The sequence below is a fragment of the Rhinopithecus bieti genome, unplaced genomic scaffold (assembly GCF_001698545.2).
Source record: "Rhinopithecus bieti isolate Rb0 unplaced genomic scaffold, ASM169854v2 scaffold_2205, whole genome shotgun sequence".
Taxonomy (NCBI): Eukaryota; Metazoa; Chordata; class Mammalia; order Primates; family Cercopithecidae; genus Rhinopithecus; species Rhinopithecus bieti.
In genome coordinates this window covers 1,401,574-1,421,891 of record NW_016803673.1, presented here as the reverse complement: position 1 = coordinate 1,421,891, position 20,318 = coordinate 1,401,574, and the positions used below count along the sequence as shown (strand labels likewise).

Here is a 20,318-nt window from a genome sequence, read left to right as displayed (position 1 = left end):
TCCCCCTTCCCGGGACACACTCCTCCCTCCCAAGACACACTCCCCCCTCCCGGGACACTCCTCCCTCCCAGGACACACTCCCCTCTCCCGGGACACTCCCCCCTCCCAGGACACACTCCTATCTCCCAGGACACTTCCCCATCCTGGGACACTCCCCCCTCCCAGGACATACTCCCCCCTCCCGGGACACTCCCCCTTCCCGGGACACACTCCTCCCTCCCAAGACACACTCCCCCCTCCCGGGACACTCCTCCCTCCCAGGACACACTCCCCACTCCCGGGACACTCCCCGCTCCCAGGACACACTCCTACCTCCCGGGACACTTCCCCATCCTGGGACACTCCCCCCTCCCAGGACACACTCCCCCCTCCCGGGACACTCCTCCCTCCCGGGACACACTCCCCACTCCCGGGACACTCCCTGCTCCCAGGACACACTCCTACCTCCCAGGACACTTCCCCATCCTGGGACACTCCCCCCTCCCAGGACACACTCCCCCCTCCCGGGACACTCCCCCTTCCCGGGACACACTCCTCCCTCCCAAGACACACTCCCCCCTCCCGGGACACTCCTCCCTCCCAGGACACACTCCCCACTCCCGGGACACTCCCCGCTCCCAGGACACACTCCTACCTCCCGGGACACTTCCCCATCCTGGGACACTCCCCCCTCCCAGGACACACTCCCCCCTCCCGGGACACTCCTCCCTCCCGGGACACACGCCCCACTCCCGGGACACTCCCTGCTCCCAGGACACACTCCTACCTCCCAGGACACTTCCCCATCCTGGGACACTCCCACCTCCCAGGACACACTCCCCCCTCCCGGGACACTCCCCCATCCCGGGACACATTCCTACCTCCCAGGACACTCCCTCGTCCTGGGACACTCCCCCCTCCCGGGACCTCTTATGGATTATATATATGGGACTGTTGGGGGAAGGGCCTGGGGCCTCAGTTTCCCTCTATCCCTCATAAGGAGGTGTGCCATGTGGGGTTTCTCTCAGTGGCCTTCAGAGAGGTAATGGGCTGTTGGTGGAGGTTGGGGGGCTCTGGAGAGGGAGGCTGGGTGTGTTCAAGGGCTGCCCAGGAGGGCCACGTGCTCTCTGCCTTTCTCCTCCCACTCCAAGGCCGCAGCCCTGTTTCCATGCGGAAATGGTGATGCACGGAGCCATTGCACAGAAATGCGTACTCCATGCGCAGCACACTCCCCGTGATGTCATGCGGCGGTCAGGACGGTGGCTGGGAGCTCAGCTTTGGGGTTTTGGGATCAGGTTGGCAGTGGAAGCCTGGACGGGGCAGGCGCCCCCCAAGCTGGTCCCCCACCTGGGAAGGGGGTGTGAGGGACGTGCTGATTGAGGCTGGTTCTTGCTGAGTCACCTGGGGTAGCTGTGAGGCCAGGCTGTTAGTGGAGTCTCCTGCTGGTGAAGTAACACGTTGGGTGCCCAGGTCTGCCCTCACTGCCCGGCGATGGTGCTGGTCACTGTCCCATGTCCCCCTGGGCCCAAGAAGCCAAGCTGCCTTAGGGCCAGGGTCCCAGCTGCCTGGAGGCTGCTGCACTGTGGGCTCCGCTGCCTCAGCCTGACTGGGGAGCCTCGGCCCATACAAAGCGGCTCCTAAGCGAGAAATGGAGAAGGCACAGCCAAACAGAGACAGGCTCCCTGTGAAGCAGGGAATGTTCTGGAAGCTGCTTGGGTCAGGGCTGCGACCACACAGGCTGTGTAGAGGGCCTGGTGCCGCCGACTCCCTCTCAGAAGGACTCTTGTGGCCATATTGGGCCCTGCCGGATGAGCCAGGATAATCTCCCATCTCAAAGTCCTTGACTTAATCCCGTTGGCCTCGTGTCTGGTGGGTCCTTGTCCCTCTGGGCCTGAGGCACGTGGCCGTCTGCTGTTGTGGGCTCAGACTTCTTTCAGGGTGTATTCCGCCTACCAAGGGAACCCTGCTCTTGTTTGCAGGGGCTTCCCCAAGAGCCCTCGGTTCAGAATCCCTGGCTTTGCCAGCTACAGGCCTGCCTGACCCCAGTGGTTTTTAGAGAGATACCCAAGGGTTTTGCTGAGAAAGGATGGTACCCCCACCCTGCCCCAACCCAACAGGCCTATCCAGAGAACAGTCAGCCGGATGCAGCTCTTTTACTGGGAGATCTCTAGATGGTTGTGCGCTAGGGGCCAGGTGGAGGTCTGAGTCAGATTGGATGGCTGTGTTCGTCGCCATATCTGTGTGGTGCCTGGCCCTGCAGTCCCATGTTCTGACAGCTTCTGGCTCCAGCATCAGCCTGTGTCGGGGGAGCGTGGTGGAGTGTGGTGCTGAGGGCCTATGTAGGGGGAGCGTGGCAGAGCGCGGTGCTGAGGGCCTGTGTGGGGGGAGTGTGGCGGAGTGCGGTGCTGAGGGCCTGCGAGGCGTGAGCGTGGTAGTGTGTGGTGCTGAGGGCCTGTGTGGGGTGGTTGTGGCAGAGTGCGGTGCTGAGGGCCTGCGTGGCGGAGTGCGGTGCTGAGGGCCTGCGTGGGGGGATCGTGGCGGGATGCGGTGCTGAGGGCCTGTGTGGCGGAGTGCGGTGCTGAGGGCCTGCGAGGGGTGAGCATGGTGGAGCGCAGTGCTGAGGGCCTGCGAGGGGTGAACGTGGCGGAGCGCGGTGCTGAGGGCCTGCGTGGGGTGGTTGTGGCGGAGTGCGGTGTTGGGTCTCCACTGAGGTCCTTGCTGACCTGTGTCCAGCGGGCCCTGCTCATGCTTGCTGCCAGCTTTGAGGGCCACATGGTGAGGTCTGGAGCTGCACTTCCAGCATGAGTCCCAGCCCCACTGCCCACCAGCGGCTGACCTTGGCTGAGTCACTTACTCTTGGTGCCGCATTGTCCTTGCGTGTTCTGTCTGCCGGGGCCGGCAGCTCACCCATCAGGTGGTCTCCCCAAGCCCCTGTAAGGTCCACTGAGGCACATGTCCAGCTCAGATGTGGAGCAATGGAGTTGGAAGCCTGCACTGGCCAGGTGGCTGGAGAGGACCTGGGTTGACCCCAAGGATACACTCTACCTGGCTGGTATTGGCTGAAGGGCTGTGTCCTCCTCCAGGGGGCTTGGGGCTGGGGCTGTGGCTGTAGCCTCTAGCTGGTGTTGGCTGGAGGACTCTGTCCCCCTCCAGGGGGCTCAGGTCAGGGTCTGTGGCTGTAGCCTGATTGGGGACGGGGGTGCGGTCCTGCTGGGTTTTCTTCTGGCAGGAGGCAGTGGTGGAAGTGAGGCCTCGCCCAGCCCTGGCAGGTGCAGGGGGGCACTGAGTGCTCCCCCATTATGTCCCTGTGCTGGGCCCTTCCAGTGTGTTCCCAGCGCTGGTGGGGGAGGTCACTTCCACTGGGCGGCAGCAGCGATGGGAATGGGTGCCCAGACCTGGGATTCCCACCATTGTGAGAGCCATTGGCCATGCAGGTTCGAGGCCCAGGGTCTCTGCTCACTCCGGGCAGTGTCCACCTGTGGCTCTCAGTGACACTGAGCTAGGGTGCAGTGGCCACAGCCCTGCAGGGGCCCAGAAACTGGTGGAGGATTCCAGCCGGGCTGTGGGAGGCTAACGTCACGCGTGTCTGCTCCTGCTGGGTAGGTCCGCTTCCTTGGGGTGGGCTCCTGCTCCACCTGTCTAGGAGACCTTCAGAAATAAAGCATTAAAATGAATAGTTTTGGCTTGTTCCATGGAAGCTCCGAGTCACACCCTGACGCTTGTGTTTCTCAGATGAGTAAACTGAGACAGGGCCGGGTTGCTCACAGCTTTCAAGTTCCTCCATCCAACCTCCTTCCCACCTGCCCCCTCATCCCAGGCTGTTGGGTTCTGAGTCCACGTTAGCTGCTCCAGTGGGGTCTTCCGAGGGCTTGAGCTGCACAGGCATCTCCTGCCATGGAGGCGGGGGGTTGGGGGAAAGGGGCAGGCCTTGCTGGGCCGTGAGGAGAGAGGAGCCAGGCTTATGTAGCAGGCCCGAGGTCCCCCTGTGGGGACAGCACACCACTTGACGTCCCTGGTCTTGTTAATCCTGGCCACATCTCCGGCCCCAGGACACAGGGGAAGCCAGGCTGGGCTCTTGTCACTACCGCCCTGGCACGGGATCCCCATCACAAGCCCCATGGGGACAGCAGCAGTGACTCTGGGGGGCCCTGCCCTGCCTCCTGGGTGTGGACTCATTTGACTCTCCAGACCACCAGGAGTAGCTGTTCTCACTGTCCCCTGTGCTGAGGAAGTGGCAGCTCAGAGGGGAGACAGGAATGCAGCTGAGCTGGGTTGGAGCCTGAGGCCCTGGCTTCCCCACGTGACCCTTGACTCCATGCTGTTCTTTCCAGAAGTGCTGTCCAGGGATCCTGCAACCCCAGCAGAGGCCCTGGGCATTTGGGCAGGGCCACAAGGGATCTGCAGGAGTAAGTTCCTTGGACAGGGCCAGCCTCTTGAGTTGGAGGATGTAGTGACCAAGGGGGCAGCTCCAGGCAAGACTCTTTGTCCTGCGCTTGGAGCCTGGAGTAAGACCTGGTATCCCCTGCATCAGTGAGGTTCTCCTTCTGAAAGGCCAGTGCACCCTGAGCTGTTAAAAGCTGTGGCCGTGCCGGGCCCCCACATCGCAGGGCCAGGAACTCTCCGTGCAGCAATGGAGCACTTAGGAAGGTGAAGACGCGCCCCAAAGGTTACTGTAAAATGGGTTCCTCTTCTGTTTTCTCTTACGTCTGAGAAGGAGGAGGGCAGCTTACAAAGGTGTGCGGGGCAGGAGAGGAGAAATAACCAAGTGAGGACATTGGGGTGGAGGGACAGGGGACAAAGGAGCTGAGATGCAGCCGGCGTGCCAGAGGGTGCAGAGAGAGACTCCGCGATGTTCTGTCCGTGTGTCTGGGGTCCTGACCTGTACCCTGTGCTGAGGGCCGCATCTCGGCTCAGCAGCGTGCACCCAGCCGTGCACCAGGCCCCTCTGCTGGGCACACCAGAGTTTCAGAGGCAAGTCCACTCTGGTGCCTGCTGGGTGGCCCCAGGGGCTCTCAGGGCAGTGGGAGGGGAGGGGGCCACCGCTCCGGTAAACCGCCAGGCCTGGAGGATGCAAGGGAGAGAGGCGGGCCCCCGAGGCCGGGGCTGGTGGGTTTGGAGCCAGCTGTGCCCCAGCCCAGCTCTTGTCCTCAGGCCCCTGGGTCCCTGCCCCTGTCCACAGGAAGTTTGTCCACACCGGGCCGGGTGTGGGAAGGGAGGGAGAGGCCTTTCCTGGGAGAGCATTTACTCTCACTGGATGTCAGACCCAGTACCTCCCAGCCTGGGAAAACCTGACAGGCTGGACTGTAGGAGGGGGAGGAGTGGGAGCGGGCCCAGGGCTTCTGTCCGAGTCTCTGTGTGATTTGGGGCAAACCCTTCCCCTCCCCGGGCCACAGATTACCCACGTGTCAGATTGAGGGGTCATCTAGATCAGAGTTCTCCTAAATGTGATGCTACAGATGTTTTCATGGGCAAAAAAAAAAAAAGATTCTGTGGTCAAAGAAAATCTGGCTGGGCAGTGTGGAAGCTGTTTTCGTGGCTGACTCGGCTGAGCCCTGGGACGCCACTGCACACTGCAGCCTTGGTGCAAAGGGTGGGTGTGTTTCTTAAACCGCCGCCCCAGGGAACCCCACTGTTCTGACTCTCCATTGCAATGGGCTGCCTGCTGCCACCTGGCAGGGAGAGGGGATGCGTGACAGGTGGGAGGTGCCTGTCCCGCGTCTGTGACAGTATTTCCAGCCCTGGCTTTTCTATCAGACTGCCCGTGGTGCCATCTGCAGGCTCCCACGGTGGTGGGGCACAGACCCCACCGTTCCTCCCTCATTTTGGTTGCACAGCCTGGGGCGAGTCGGGTGCCATCCCTGCCTGGTCCGTCAGCACACCTGGGCGGGGTGGCCTCGGGCGTGGGACTTCGTTCCTGGGGCCCTGGGATTACTCAGTTGTGAAACAGGGAGAATGGGGGCGGTGACACCTGCCCCAGGGTCCCCATAACGGGGTGGGTGTGTGCTGGGAGGGTGTGGTGGGCCGAGCCGGAGCTGGCACGGTGGTCCCCACCAACTTCTTGCTGATCACTGACCGCCTCATGCCTCAGTTTTCCCCTCTGTAAAATAAGGTTAATGCCAGTTTTCCAGGATTACAGTTGGGATTAAGTGGGAAATTCATGACAGTGTCGGGGTAGAGGCTGGAGCCTCTGGAGCGCTCGGGGAGTGCAGAAGGTGCTGAAGGTGACTGTGTGCCTGCAGGTGATTCCGTGTCACCCTGTAAACGGGAGCAGTTAAATCAGTAATGCGTGTGCACGCGAGGGTCCCTGACTGTGTGACTGCAGGTGATTCCATGTCACCTAGTCTCCAGGAGCCACGAAAACAGTAATGCGTGTGCACGCGAGGGTCCCTGTTTGAGGCTTTCTTCCTCACCGATGCCTGCTCTGCCTTGTCTACACTGGAACCTCATGTTGAGGGACTGCTGTTACCTAACTGCCTGCCCCCCAGGGAACCCCGATGTTGAGGGGCTGCTGTTACCTAACTACCTCCCTGGGGAACCCCCAATGTTGAGGAGCTGCTGTTACCTAACTGCCTGCTCCCCAGGGAACCCCCGATTTTGAGGAGCTGCTGTTAACTGCCACCCCCCAGGGAACCCCCGATTTTGAGGAGCTGCTGTTACCTAACTGCCACCCCCCAGGGAACCCCCGATTTTGAGGAGCTGCTGTTACCTAACTGCCTGCCCCCCAGGGAACCCCTGATTTTGAGGAGCTACTGTTACCTAACTGCCTGCCCCCCAGGGAACCCCCGATTTTGAGGAGCNTCCCTGACTGTGTGACTGCAGGTGATTCCATGTCACCTAGTCTCCAGGAGCCACGAAAACAGTAATGCGTGTGCACGCGAGGGTCCCTGTTTGAGGCTTTCTTCCTCACCGATGCCTGCTCTGCCTTGTCTACACTGGAACCTCATGTTGAGGGACTGCTGTTACCTAACTGCCTGCCCCCCAGGGAACCCCCGATGTTGAGGGGCTGCTGTTACCTAACTACCTCCCTGGGGAACCCCCAATGTTGAGGAGCTGCTGTTACCTAACTGCCTGCTCCCTAGGGAACCCCAATGTTGAGGAGCTACTGTTACCTAACTGCCTGCCCCCAGGGAACCCCGATGTTGAGGAGCTGCTGTTACCTAACTGCCACCCCCCAGGGAACCCCGATTTTGAGGAGCTGCTGTTACCTAACTGCCTGCCCCCCAGGGAACCCCCGATTTTGAGGAGCTACTATTACCTAACTGCCTGCCCCCCAGGGAACCCCCGATGTTGAGGGGCTGCTGTTACCTAACTACCCCCCCGCAGGGAACCCCCCGATGTTGAGGTGCTGCTGTTTTCTAACCTTCCGCCCTCCGGGGAAACCTCCCAAAAGACGCTGCGGCTCTCATGCACCTGCCTTCAGTTGGATAACCTGCTGTTCGGTGGCATTCCATGAAGTGCACACGGATCCCCGAGAGTTTGCTCCTGGGACCCTGCTGGCAGCAGTGGTTCTGGGGCCACCCTGGGAACATCCCTGGGTGTTCTCCCGCGTGCTCCATGGCAGGAGTGTCCTGCACACACAGGAGGAAGCTTCCGTGGGCATATGAGTTTGTGAGCTCCTGGGTTCCACAAAGCTCAAGGGACTTTGTGCGGGACTTCTCAGGGTCTGTCGTGTGCTGGTGTGTACTGTAGAAGAGGCATTCTCAGGAACCTCTTTTCTGTGGAGCACTTCGTGGGATTGGGGTTCCAGAGCCTGTCAGGATGGGTCTGTGACATGCTGCCTCTGCGGGCTCCCACCAGGGGCTGGGGAAGGGGCAAGCCCCGTGGGGCCGGGAGACAGCCGAGTGACCATGTGCCTCCTCCCCAGGCTGGAATGAACTGCTCATCGCCTCCTTCTCCCACCGCTCCATCGCTGTGAAGGACGGGATCCTCCTGGCCACTGGGCTGCACGTCCACCGGAACAGCGCCCACAGTGCAGGGGTGGGCGCCATCTTTGACAGGTCGGGGGGGGTCCCAGGAGGGGCGAGGGCGCTTTGCTCACCTCCACCGCCAGGCCAGCTGAGTTCGGTCGCCTCGGCCCCTGTGCACGTCCTGCCTAGTATTATTTCAGTGCATGAAGGGTGCGCACGTGGAAAACAGAGAAAAGCACAAGGAGGAGGCTCAGAGCCCCGTACCAGCCCTGCCTCGGGGGCATCTGTAACCACAGGGAGCACTTGACCTGTCTCCCTCCAGCTCTTTTTTCACGATCCCATGTATCTATCCGTGGGAAGGAAAGCGTCATTTCTTTTTAAAGTGATGACACCGTAGATGCAGTTTTGTAAAAGTGTCAATTCGAGTTGGCACATCGCAGGCTGTGTGAGGCTGGCACGGGAATGCCGTGGCAGCCCGGGGCGTGGTGCGGCCTAACGCCTGTCCCCGTGCAGGCAGGGGTGTCGGACCACAGTGCTTCCCGCCTCCCAGCGGAGCGTGGGCTGCACCTCAGCCACTTCTCAGGGGACACACTGCAGGAGCAGCACTGGCTGCAGAGCCCGCCCTCATCCGGGCCTGGGTGGTCCGTGTCTGTTCACGTTGCCCTCCCAGAGCACCGGCCAGCTCGGCTCTGCCAGGCGAGGCGGACGGTAGCTTCCTTGTCACTATCGCTGCAGTCTTTCTCCACGAGTCCAGAGAGCCCACCGGGCCTTCTGGGGACCAGATGTCAGCTTCAGCCGGAGCAGGAAGGCTGGGGAGGGGCGCTGCAGGGTCCTTGGTCAGGGGTCTGCAGCACAAGGAGCCATGGGTGGGAGGAGCAGGCCACCTGGAGAAGGTGGCCCCTGAACATGAGAGCCCTCACGTTAGAGGTGAGTAGAGGTCATGCACTGGCACTTACAGGGGGACGGATGCCCCGGCAGCAATGCCCCAGGGGGTGGTTCAGGTCCCCGAGTCCTGAGGGTGGTCCTGGAACTTGATCTCCATGGGATGTGCCAAGTGCAAAAGGGTTTGTGGCCGCAGATGGTGGGCAAACGCTAGTTTAAACGGTGTCCTCGAGGGTCTTTGCTGCAGGACTTGTCAGGGCCTTTAGGAAGTTAGTGTACAGGAGGGTCCCCACGGGGGCTGCAGGGTGCGGTGTTTATTGCCCACAGCAGCGTCTTTAGAGGGGTACTGGGGATACGGCTTTGGGAAGCGAAGCCCCAGCCACTGGCCCAGCTGACAGTTCCTTTGGCTGGCTGGTAGAGAGATGGCAATGACAGAGGTGGACGGTAGCTTCCTTGTCGCTATCTCTGGGGTTACATTCTCTGGGGTCCCAGAGCAGTGACTACAGAGGCCCAGCATTTCCTCGCCTTTTGTGCAAGTGGAATGCAAAGTCTTTGCCCTTAGTGGCCCAGGCCGTTTCCATGCCTGCTGCCCTGCCCCTCTGCAGCTGTGTGCCCCTGCCTCAGAGCAGACATCGGAGGTCCCTTCCAGCTCCTGTTCTGTCCCACCCTGTCCTCCGGGCTCCTACAGATCTCCCAGGAATCAGCCAGGGCACTCCCCATTCTGCAGACCTTCAGGGCCCACCTTGGCCCACAGGGGAGAGCCCAGGCTCCTTAGGCAACCATCCAGGCCCCACCCGGTCACCTCCCTTTCCCCTGCTCTGGCCCACCCTCAGTTCCTGGACACAGCAGTCAAGCTTTGGGGTTGGTGGGCAGGCTGCTGAGGCTAGGGGGCCCAGGACACTGCAGAGGCCGATGGGATTCAGAATCCAGCTGCAGGAGTGGGGCGGCTGAGTCTGAATCTGAGAACGCCCCCAGCGTCTCCATGGAGGGTACTGGCAGGTTTTCCCTGTGTTGAGGCTGGTGTTTTTTTTTTTTTTTCTGGTGATAAGAAGTGGACATGCCTCCCTTTGGCAGGCCCCACCCAGGGAGATCAGGTCCTGGAGAAAGGTCTCTTCCTGGACTGAAGGGAGCAGCTGGGGCTGTGGCACGGGCATGGGCTTTGCCTCAGGTGGTGTCAGGTCCACAGCTGAGGAGGGACAGTGGTGGGTCTTGCTGGGCTCAGGGGGCGTGGACTCTGTACCCCACGTGCAGCTCCAGCTCACCTCAGCTTAGCTGTCACGTGGTGCCTCTTTAGCCTCTAGGTTCCCAGAATAAAGCCCCACAGGCAGACCCTAGAGGGAGAGGAGAGGAGCCCACCCTCCAGGCAGGGGTGGCACCTGGGCCCAGGTTCCAGCCCACTCCCTCTCAGGCTGTCTGGCGGTCCTTGCCTTGGCTTGGCCCATCTCAGCCGCCCTCCAGCCACGCCGGGCTTCCCAGAGACGTTGGGTATCTGGGGTATGGCCTGGGTGAGGACCTCGGCCTAACTGGGATGGGGTGTCTGCCCTCCTCCTCTGCAGGGTGCTGACGGAGCTCGTGTCCAAGATGCGGGACATGCAGATGGACAAGACGGAGCTGGGCTGCCTGCGCGCCATCGTCCTCTTCAACCCCGGTATGGCCTTCCTGCCTTGAGGCTCCTGGCCCCGTTCTCTGGTGGGGCAGAGGCACCTGGGCCTCCTCCCGGCTGCACCTCTTGGCTGTGGCTGCACATGAGGCCAACTCCCGCTCTCCTTGAGCTCAGCGTGCTCCCCTCCCAGTGGAAGTGTGGCCATGCTGCCTTCTGCTCACCTTGAGGGCCCACCAAGGGAGCGTGGCCCCTGGGCACAGGGGGACCCAGCAAGGCACCTGTCATGAGGGGCTTGGTGGTGCTGTCTGGGCTCCCCGGTTCGCAGCGTTCGCCATTGTGCATCGGAATCCAGACTCCGGAAGTGGCCGGCTGTGGTTGTGAACTTCCAGTGCTGAAGTTTGGGAGCCCCGAGCCCTGCAGGCTGGGGATGGGGTGGGGATGGGTCAGGCCTGCCAGGTGTTCAGAGACGACCAACCTCATCCCTGAGCCTTGGGTCCAGGGTGTTTCTGGGGCTGGGCCCCTGTGGTTGAGGAGAGCAGGGCTTGGGGCTGTGGGGCCGGAGCTGGGCACAAGCCTCTGGCCGACAGTGCGGCTCTTCTCCAGCCTCTGGGTTCTCGGCTTGAAAAGCCTCCCAGGTGCTACTCCTTTGCCCAAATGCTGACACGTGCCTGTTTGCCCGGCACCCTGCCGGGCATGGCCGGGCTCTTCACGCTGCTGGGTAGGGCTTGCCTGCCCAGAGCTTGGGATTTAGAGGGTCACATCCACCAGCAGGTGTCCCCGGCACATGAGGACAGGAGCACGGTGGGTCAAGGGTGTGGGTCACTTCCTCTGGGAGCTGAAAGTTAGGGGCCAGGGGAATAGGAGGCACAGAGGTGGGGTGGACTGGTGGGGGCAGCCCAGGCAGGGTCTTGAAAGTCTTGCTAAGTCTGGGTTTTCTCTTGGGGCCACAGGCAGCCAAGTCCCGAGGGGTTCCAGCTGGGAGGGAGCTATGGGTTTCTGTGTTTGGAAACTCAGCTCATTGCGATAGGGGCGGGCGGCTGGGGTGTGGAGGGAGAGGTCTGGGGCTGCCGTGGGGAGCTCACCTGGGCTGTGGTGGAGGGAATGGAGCCCTCTTGGCTCCTGGCCCTGACCTTGCCCTTTGTCAGACCTGGCTCTGAGGGACCGGGCCGGGATGGAGGTGGGCATCTTCTTGTGGGGAGAGCTTGTTTCCAGGGACATTTGATCACCCAGGCTGTGCATCCGGGCCATAATCCTGCCAACTCAGCGGCTGAGTCACGCCATGGCTCGGCCCAGCCCAAGGAATCCCCATTCAGGTCCTGTGTGGTCTGGTTGCTAGAGCTGGGGCACCAGCGGGACCGGGGAATGGGCTTGCAAGGAGGGTGAGATTGGCACAAGCAGGGTCTAGGCACAGGCTTGCAGGGATGGCGAGGAGACCAAGGCACAGGCTGGCAGGGAGGGTGAGGAGACCGGCTGGAGCTGAGGCAGCTCAGGGAGCCAGACACATTGCCAGGGAGCCCCAGGACACGGGCCAAGGTGGCATTCACATGGGGTCCCTTGGCCTTGGAGGTGTTGGTGGCTGCAGTCTCAGCCTCTGTTCACTCTGGGCTCTCGAGTCTGGGTCGAGCTCAGCACTCCGCGAGCGTGCCGAGGATGGGTTTCCTCAGGGTCTGGGTGCTCCTGGGGGCAGCAGTGACAGCTCCCATCCGTGTCATGGGGCTGGGACCCAAGGGTAGCAGAGGCCTCCATTGCCTCTCCCAGTTCCCATGGCGGCTGGAAGGCAGCAGATTCCTGACACTTTATCGATGGGGAAACCGAGTCTCTGGAGGTCAAATAATTGACCCAAGGTCACATGGCTGGCAAGTGGCAGAGCCGAGCTTGGACCCAGAGCAGCCTGGCCTGGCCATGGATTCCACAGTCATCCCCCTGCCACCAGACTCTGGGAGAGCGGGCGGGGGCGTGTCCAGCAGCGTCCCTCACACCACCTGCTCTGCCCATGGTGGGGCAGCTTGGGAGACCCCACACAAGCCTGGGTCCTGGGGGCAGGTGCCTGCAACACACTGAGGTGAGGGTTCTGACCTGTGGCCTCTTCTCCTTTCAGACTCCAAGGGGCTCTCGAACCCGGCCGAGGTGGAGGCACTGAGGGAGAAGGTCTACGCGTCCCTGGAGGCCTACTGCAAGCACAAGTACCCAGAGCAGCCAGGAAGGTGGGTCCCGCCCTGTCCCACACACACCCCAGACCTGGGCTCTTGTCTCCAGAGCCCCCACCTTGCTGCAAGGCTGTTTTGTGTGAATGAGAAGGTGGCACCCTCCCCAGGCCCAGCCCGTGCCAGCAGGTACTGAGCAGGCAGCGGGAGGTCCTCCAGGCCAGTGGGCTGTGGCAGGCACACCCCACAGGCTCACGCTATATCCCCACTGGAAGGATTACCTCACACCTGGCGCATAGTGGGTGCTTGTCTTTGTCAAGTAGGTAGATGAAGCCTGTGCTTCACCCCCCACTATGCTCCCCTGCCAAGCAGAACCACCAGAGGTCCGGCGACACCAGCACATAGTAGGTACTTCACAAGCATGTGTAGAGTGGATGGCCAGATGCCCACACATACTAAACACTCTCTACAAGTGTGTACAGAATAGGCAGCCATGGCCCACGCGCAGAGCTCATCTTTCTCCCCTGCACGGCTGTGGGCCCTAGAAGAGCTGGGGTTCTCTCATTTCTGAGTCCACAGTGCTGGGTGCACAGTAGGTGTCCAGGAAGAGAAACATTTGTGGATTCCTCGGTTTCAAAGTCAGCTCTCCAGATTCTGCCTCTTCTCTCTCAAGGGGCATCTCCTGGCCTCTTGATCCTCAGCCTGTGGGTGGGGGGTTGGGGGAGGTGGGGCCCAGCAGACCTCATAGGACACCCAGGCCCTCCTGCCACCAGCACATACACAGTTAACCGTGTCCCCGCTGCCTGCTCAGCCCTCATCTGGCTTGGTTTAAAGTGAAACTTCCCGGAGGACGAGGACAGGAGGGGGTGGCAGGCGGCTTGTTTTTCCTGGCTTTCTGCCCTGGCCCATCTCGCCAGCTCAGCAGAAAACAGCTTGTTCTCTGGCCTGACTCCAGCCTCTGCGCTGTTTTTGCCTTTAAAACAAGGACTGTGAGGCAGCCAACCACAGAGCTTTTCCCTCAAAGAGAGACTTCGTTAATAATTAATGAGGTTGTGCAGGCCCTGGAGGGGCCGTGTGGAGAGACTTAGGCCGTGCACAGGGGCCTTGGGGCAGACACGGCCAGCCAGAAGGGACACCTGATCCCGTCCCCATAGCACCGTGTCCTCAGCGGCAGCTGCTGCCCTCATGCCTGGCCCTGCCATCCCTCTTCCCAGAGCCCCAGACATCCCCCTCTCCCTCTCTGCCAGCCCACTGGTCCCTGCCCCAGGAAACTCCCCAGGGGTGGGCCAGGCCCTGAGGAACAACCCATGCTCGCTCCCTCCCCCGCCAGCCTTCTCTGACCAGGCTGTGCCCAACGCCAGCAGAGCTATTTCTGGGGAAGGGGTGGCCCTGGTCTGAGGCCCACAGCCCTGCACGAGGTGCTGTGGGAGGCACTCACGGGGTGCTGACGCTGTATGGAAAGGGGCTTGCCCCAGTACACAGCTCCCAAGTCAGGCCCGGCTCCACCTGCAGTGGGAGTGCAGCTGACTCCCCCTCCCCCGCCTGATGCCCTTTGACTTCCTGGTTACCCACCATGTGCCCTGCCTGTTCCCTGCGACTCACCAATGTGCTCAGCAGCCCTGTCCCTGACAGGCCCCGCAGTCTCTTGCTGCGATGGCTGCTGCAGCCAGATGCATTGCTGACCTCACACCCGCTCCTGGCTGTCATGGCCCACATTTTTCCTTTTTTTTTTTTTTTTTGCTGAGACGGAGTCTCGCTCTGTCGTCCAGGCTGGAGTGCAGTGGCAGGATCTCAGCTCACTGCAAGCTCCGTCTCCCGGGTTTACATCATTCTCCTGCCTCAGCCTCCCAAGTAGCTGGGACTACAGGCGCCCACCACCATGCCCGGCTAGTTTTTTTGTATTTTTTTTAGTAGAGACGGGGTTTCACCGTGTTAGCCAGGATGGTCTCCATCTCCTGACCTCGTGATCCACCCGTCTCGGCCTCCCAAAGTGCTGGGATTACAGGCTTGAGCCACCGCGCCCGGCCCATTTTTCCATTTTTTAAGAGACAGCATCTCGCTGTGTCACCGAGGCTGGAGTGCAGTGGTGCGATCGTAGCTCACTGCAGCCTCAGCCTGGGCTCAAGTGGTCCTCCGTACAGGCATTATGCACCACCACGCCTGGCTACTGTTTTTCTCTTGTTCTTTTGTAGAGACAGGGTCTCACTGCGTTGCCCAGGCTGGTCTCGAACTCCTGGCCTCCAGCCATCCTCCCACCTCGGCCTCTCAAAGTGCTGAGATTACAAGTGTGAGCCATCATGCCCAGCTGCCCACAATTTTTCACTTCTTTACAAAGAGCTATTCAGCCTGCCCTAGCCAGCCGCTCTCTGGCCCCTGGCCCTTCATCTCCATCCTCAGCCCCAGGGATCCCCCTTCACTCTCTCCTGGCTCTGGGATGCCACTGCCCCTGTTTCCTTCTAGCCTCCCCTCCTTCCTTCTGGAGGCTTGGCACAGGCAGATCTGGGGCTACAGACCAGCCTCGGATGGGTTGGGTTCTCACACACAGCCCCAACCCCAGGGAGGCCTCCAGGTGCCAGGACAGAACTGCCCCTGCCCCTTGCCTGGCCCTCACCAGACCCGTTCCCTGCAGGTTCGCCAAGCTGTTGCTCCGCCTGCCGGCTCTGCGCTCCATCGGGCTCAAGTGCCTGGAACATCTCTTCTTCTTCAAGCTCATTGGGGACACGCCCATTGACACCTTCCTCATGGAGATGCTGGAGGCGCCGCACCAAATGACTTAGGCCTGCGGGCCCATCCTTTGCGCCCACCCGGTCTGGCCACCCTGCCTGGACGCCAGCTGCTCTTCTCAGCCTGAGCCCTGTCCCTGCCCTTCTCTGCCTGGCCTGTTTGGACTTTGGGGCACAGCCTGTCACTGCTCTGCCTAAGAGATGTGTTGTCACCCTCCTTATTTCTGTTACTACTTGTCTGTGGCCCAGGGCAGTGGCTTTCCTGAGGCAGCAGCCTGCGTGGCAAGAACTAGCGTGGTGAGCCCAGCCAGGCGCTTCCCCACTGGGCTCTCCGGACGCCCTGCCACACCCCACGGGGCTTGGGCGACTCACAGGGTCTTCGGGCCCCAGCCCTGGAGCTGCAGGAGTTGGGAATGGGGCTTTTGTTTCCGTTGCTGTTTATCGATGCTGGTTTTCAGAATTTCCGTGTGGCCCTCCTGTCTGGAGTGACATCTTCACCTGCTCTGAATACTGGTGCCTGGCCAGCCTGTGGCAGGTTCCGCCTCATCAGGAGGAGGGGACAGCTGGGGGCGCAGGCTGGTGTGTCGTCAGCAAAGACCTCAGCCGCCTCGGGGATGAGAGGGGACTCGTGGGGCCAGCAGGCTGCCCTGTGCTCTGAGTGAGGGGGAAGTAGCCCCTTTTTCCAAAGATAACTCACGGTTTTGCCCTTGAGCCAATGAGAACATGAGCCACCCTCTGTGCAGGGTTTTGGGGCCACCTCCAGGCTGCAGGGACAGGGGTCACTCACCACCCCTCAGTTTTCTCTCTGCTTTGGTGTCCTGGTTTCAGACTGCCTGCTCCCTGTTCAGACCGGAGTGCCCTGGCCCCTCCCCAGTCTGAGTCTTCTTGCTCTGAGGGCTGGGCCGAGGCTTGTCCTTGGTTCCTGCAGGGCTGGCCCCGGCTCAGGCGAGTAGGGTGTCACCACCTCACTGGCCTTGCTGGAGGCACAGGGCTCTGCTGACCTGCATCCATCCATGAGGCCCGCGGGGATGGGAGGGGAGGAGGGTGGCCTGTCGTTTCCCTCAGAGGGGGCAGGTGGCCTGGAGACAGAGGGGCTCAGGAACTGGGAGCCTCGTGGGTGGGGCAGATGCTCCGCGGCCTGGAGTGGCTCTGCGGGGGCATCGGTGGGAACCCCGCTCAGGCTTTCTCTCTGGCTGCCAGTTGTGTCTGAAAGACTCTTGGAATCTGAGAACCCTGAGTTGCAGCGCCCTCGGGCCTGGGCCACACGCAGGCCCTGGTGGGACCACCCAGCCTGGTGGTGTCCCCGGATAGCGTTGTTCACCCAGAGCCTTACTTGGGAGCCTCACTGAATGTCTGCTCTGGTTGAAGGTGGTGGGGGCTCAGCCCCGTGCGGCCCGGCGCTCCTCCCACAGGCTCTGCCCCCGGGCTCTGGTGGTGTGGGGACCCTCTCAGGTTGAACTCGCCTCTTTTGCACTGGAAGGCCCTCCCTTTGGCCTGAGTACTTTTCCTGTTCATGCCTCAGTCCCGTGGACCCAGCCTTTGTCAGTCGCAGGTGCCTGAACAGGGGATGGATGGGGGGATACAGGAGGGGGGTCTTGTCTTCCCGGGAGCAGTCTAGGAGTGATGCGGGGGAGTGGGTGCCTTCTCCGAAGTCTTACCCCGCCTGGAGCAGGGGCTTCCTCACTGGGGAAGGGAGCTGCCTAGGAGGTTGGACTGGGAGGCAGTGGCTCAGAGAGGCAGTTTTCCAGTCTCGGTGGGGAAGAAAGTGTCCATTCTTTTCCTTCCTGGATCTCCCAGCCAGAGCTGAGCTGAGGCACCTGGGTGGAGCCTGCAGCTGAGTCTGTGCCCGAGACAGAGACTGTCAGAGATCCCACAAGCCTCTCCTTCCTGTCCCCCTCCACCCCTGCCTCCTTCCTGCCCCCCTCCACCCCTGCCTTTCAGCGTCGTGGATCCCCAGAGGTGGCCCCCTGCCCAATCCACCATCCCGAGGCAGAGTGTTGAGCCTCACACCTGTACCGGGTCCCTGGCCAGCTGGGCCCCTCCCAGGCACTGCCAGGAAGCCACAGCCGCCCCTGGGGGGTGTGGTGGAAACGGCAGGAGGGTGCAGGCACTCTCGGGGCCCCAGTGGTGGGAGCGTGAAAGACCCAACGCCAACACCTGGTGCCTTCTGCAGCCAGCGCCCACCCATCTGTGCCCGGACCCTTGGGAATGCCCACGGCTCCAGAGGAAGAAGCCCAGGGACGGGCCTCCATGATGGGGGGTCGGCTTCTTCTTGGGAACTTGGTCGTTTCCGGCACTGGCTAGCTGGCTGGATGTAAAGCACTGAAGCCCCCCCCGCCGGGCTGCCAACCCCTGAAAGCAGAACCCGGCCTCCCTGGCCCCAGCAGCCTTACCCACCGCTCCACGTGTCCTGGGCTCTTCCTGCCCCTTTCTCATCGGCCTTGTGGGTGTGCAGACAGTGCTGTTGGTTTGAAAAGGTGACGCGTGGGGAGTGTGGCTCATCACTGAGTAGAGGTAGAGTTTCTATTTAACCAGACCTGTATAGTACTATTACCAATCCGGTTCAATTAAGGTGATTTTTTGGTAATTATTATTTTTGGTGGGACAATCTTTAATTTTCTAAAGATAGCACTAACATCAGCTCATTAGCCACCTGTGCCTGTCCCCGCCTTGGCCTGGCTGGATGAAGCAGCTTCCCAGCAGGGCCCCCCCTTCCCAGCGGCTGCTTCCTGGGCCCCCGGGGCACTCCGGCACCTTCAGGCAGGCGCCTCAGCTGGTCACCTTCTGGCTTTGCCGTTCAGATGGCGCTCCTAGGCTGAGGAGTGAAGATGCCACAGAGCTGGGCTCCCCTAGGCTGCGTCGGGCACGCTTGGAAGCTGGCCTGCCGGGACCTTCCACCCTGGGGCCTGTGTCAGCCACTGGCCCTCCACACCCCGGAAGCATACGACCTCTGGGAAAGACAGCCCTGACCTTCGGTTTTCCAAGCACGGTGTTCCCCAAGAATTCTGGGCTGGTGGCCTGGTGGCAGTGCTGGAGGTGGCCCCCAGCCCCTCCCCATGGGGCACCCAGGAGGGTCCTGCCAGAATGTGCAGCCTGTGGGTAGTCGGCTGGTGTGTCTGTCGTGGAGTTGGGGTGCGTGACCTGGTGCCCGTGCACGCGGGTGTGTGGTGTAAACATGTATGTGCTGTACAGAGAGATGCGTGTGGAGAGAGCCGCACGCGAGTGCCACGCAGGAGAGGCGGAGCGGTTACCAGTGTTTTGTGTTTATTTTTAATCAAGACATTTCCCCTGTTTTCCTATAAATTTGCTTCGTGTAAGCAAGTACATAAGGACCCTCCTGTGGTGAAATCCGGGTTCGAATGAATATCTCAAGGCAGGAGATGCATCTATTTTAAGATGCTTTGGAGCAGACAGCTTTAGCCGTTCCCAATCCTTAGCAATGCCTTAGCTGGGACGCATAGCTAATACTTTAGAGAGGATGACAGATCCATAAAGAGAGTAAAGATAAGAGAAAATGTCTAAAGCATCTGGAAAGGTAAAAAAAAAAAAAATCTATTTTGTACAAATGTAATTTTATCCCTCATGTATACTTGGATATGGCGGGGGGAGGGCTGGGACTGTTTTGTTTCTGCTTCTAGAGATTGAGGTGAAAGCTTCGTGTGAGAAACGCCAGGACGGACGATGGCAGAGGAGAGGGCTCCTGTGACGACGGCGAGGCTTGGGAGGAAACTGCCGCAATAGGGGTGTCTTCCTTGGGGGCAGGAGGGTGGGCCTGAGGCTTTCAAGGGTTTTCTTCCCCTTTGGAGTAATTTTTAAAGCCTCACTCTGTTGCGTCCTGTTGCCGGCCTTCCTGTGACTGTGACTGAAACGCTTCCCCGTACGATTGTCTCTGAAACATCGCGGCCGCAGGTGCCAGGGTTTGATGGACAGTGACATTAGAATTGTCGAAAAGAAACACGCAAAGGAAGAAACGTGAGAGGAGAAACAAAATATGAGCGTTTAAAATACATCGCCATTCAGTTCGTTTGTTGTGTGTGGGGATGTTTTTGTCTGGGGCGGGAGGGTCCGCAATCAGTCCCCACCAGCCCGCCCTCCCTTCCACCCCACCCGCTGGTCCTGTGCGGCAAGGCCGGCGTCCTCTGTGGCCCACACTCCGGGAGTTCTCTCCCTGTCCACTGGGCTCTGCTGCTCCTCCAAGGGGCAGGGGGCTGGGGCCTCCACGAGGGTGTCTGTCAGCAGCCACGGGCACTGGGCCTGTGGGTACCTGCAGAGCGCGAGTGTTCCCACTTGTCCCTCACCGGGCTGCCTAAGCATCCACACTTCTGCAGCCATGCTGGCCCGGTGGGCAGGAGGTGAATCCAGAGGGCCAGGGAACACAAGATGTCACCCAACTGCCCCCATAATAACAAATTAATGATACCCCATCTGCACTGTCTCCTGTGATAAATGCCCTCTGTCTCCATGCTGTCTGGGGCTGGGCTGCTCCTGGCCTGAGGTTTAGTGGTGGTGCCCGGAGCCCTCTCATGCACCTATGTCCAGCCAGGCACCCTCCACGAGAGGCACCACACTGAAGGTGGGGAGTGGGGCTCTGAGGGTCCAGGTCCTGCCCTGTGGTGGTGGGCAGAGGGCCGTGTGGCCTGTGCCCAAAGCAAGGGTGGCTCCCGGGTGAGAATTAAAATGGAAGGGCCTGCCACCTGAAGGGCAGGGGCTTCCTGATGGCACTCCCCTCGTGAGCACACACACACACTTGCATGCTCAAACACCCGCACAGACACGCTCACATGCACCCTTGCACCCATTCATATGCATGCACACATCACATGCTCGCACACATGCTTTGGCATGCACACCCATGCACAACTGCTCTCATGTGCACACACATGCGTGCCCGTGCAACCACCCATACACACTTTCATATGCACGCACCCACACTCCCATGCATCCACACTCACAAGCACATCCATACACTCCCGTGCACACTCCCATGCACACACACCCACACTCCCGCGCACACACCTACACTCCCATACACATTGCCATACACACTCCCATGCACACACCCGTACACCCCACACACCCA

General features: G+C 60.9%; 2 protein-coding genes and 1 pseudogene across 5 annotated transcripts in view; all 3 read left to right on the top strand.

The window, feature by feature from the left end:
- The window catches only part of RXRA (retinoid X receptor alpha), a 70,344-nt gene extending 51,082 nt beyond the window's left edge, over positions 1–19,262 (top strand). For all 3 annotated transcript variants that reach the window (XM_017848857.1, XM_017848867.1, XM_017848876.1), the window contains 4 exons: positions 7,844–7,976; positions 10,325–10,416; positions 12,470–12,575; positions 15,145–19,262. In XM_017848857.1, coding sequence (XP_017704346.1) covers positions 7,844–7,976; positions 10,325–10,416; positions 12,470–12,575; positions 15,145–15,292 — 479 coding nt within the window. In that variant the 3' untranslated portion in view covers positions 15,293–19,262. The remainder of the gene's footprint in view (positions 1–7,843; positions 7,977–10,324; positions 10,417–12,469; positions 12,576–15,144) is intronic.
- On the top strand, positions 15,962–19,262 carry LOC108513185 (uncharacterized; annotated as a pseudogene). Its single transcript, XR_001880807.1, has one exon. The product of XR_001880807.1 is annotated as an uncharacterized LOC108513185 (transcript).
- On the top strand, positions 17,922–19,262 carry LOC108512882 (uncharacterized). Its single transcript, XM_017848417.1, has 2 exons — positions 17,922–18,002; positions 18,092–19,262. Exons 1-2 carry the CDS (start codon positions 17,922–17,924, stop codon positions 18,599–18,601), a joined length of 591 nt encoding a protein of 196 aa, XP_017703906.1. The 3' UTR covers positions 18,602–19,262.
- Positions 19,263–20,318: the final 1,056 nt, after the last annotated feature.

Coding starts and splice junctions, on each gene's coding strand:
- LOC108512882 (XM_017848417.1), top strand. CDS start 17,922: ATGAAGCAGCTTCCCAGCAGGGCCCCCCCTTCCCAGCGGCTGCTTCCT. Junction 18,003..18,091: donor ACTCCGGCACCTTCAGGCAG/GCGCCTCAGCTG, acceptor GGGCTCCCCTAG/GCTGCGTCGGGCACGCTTGG.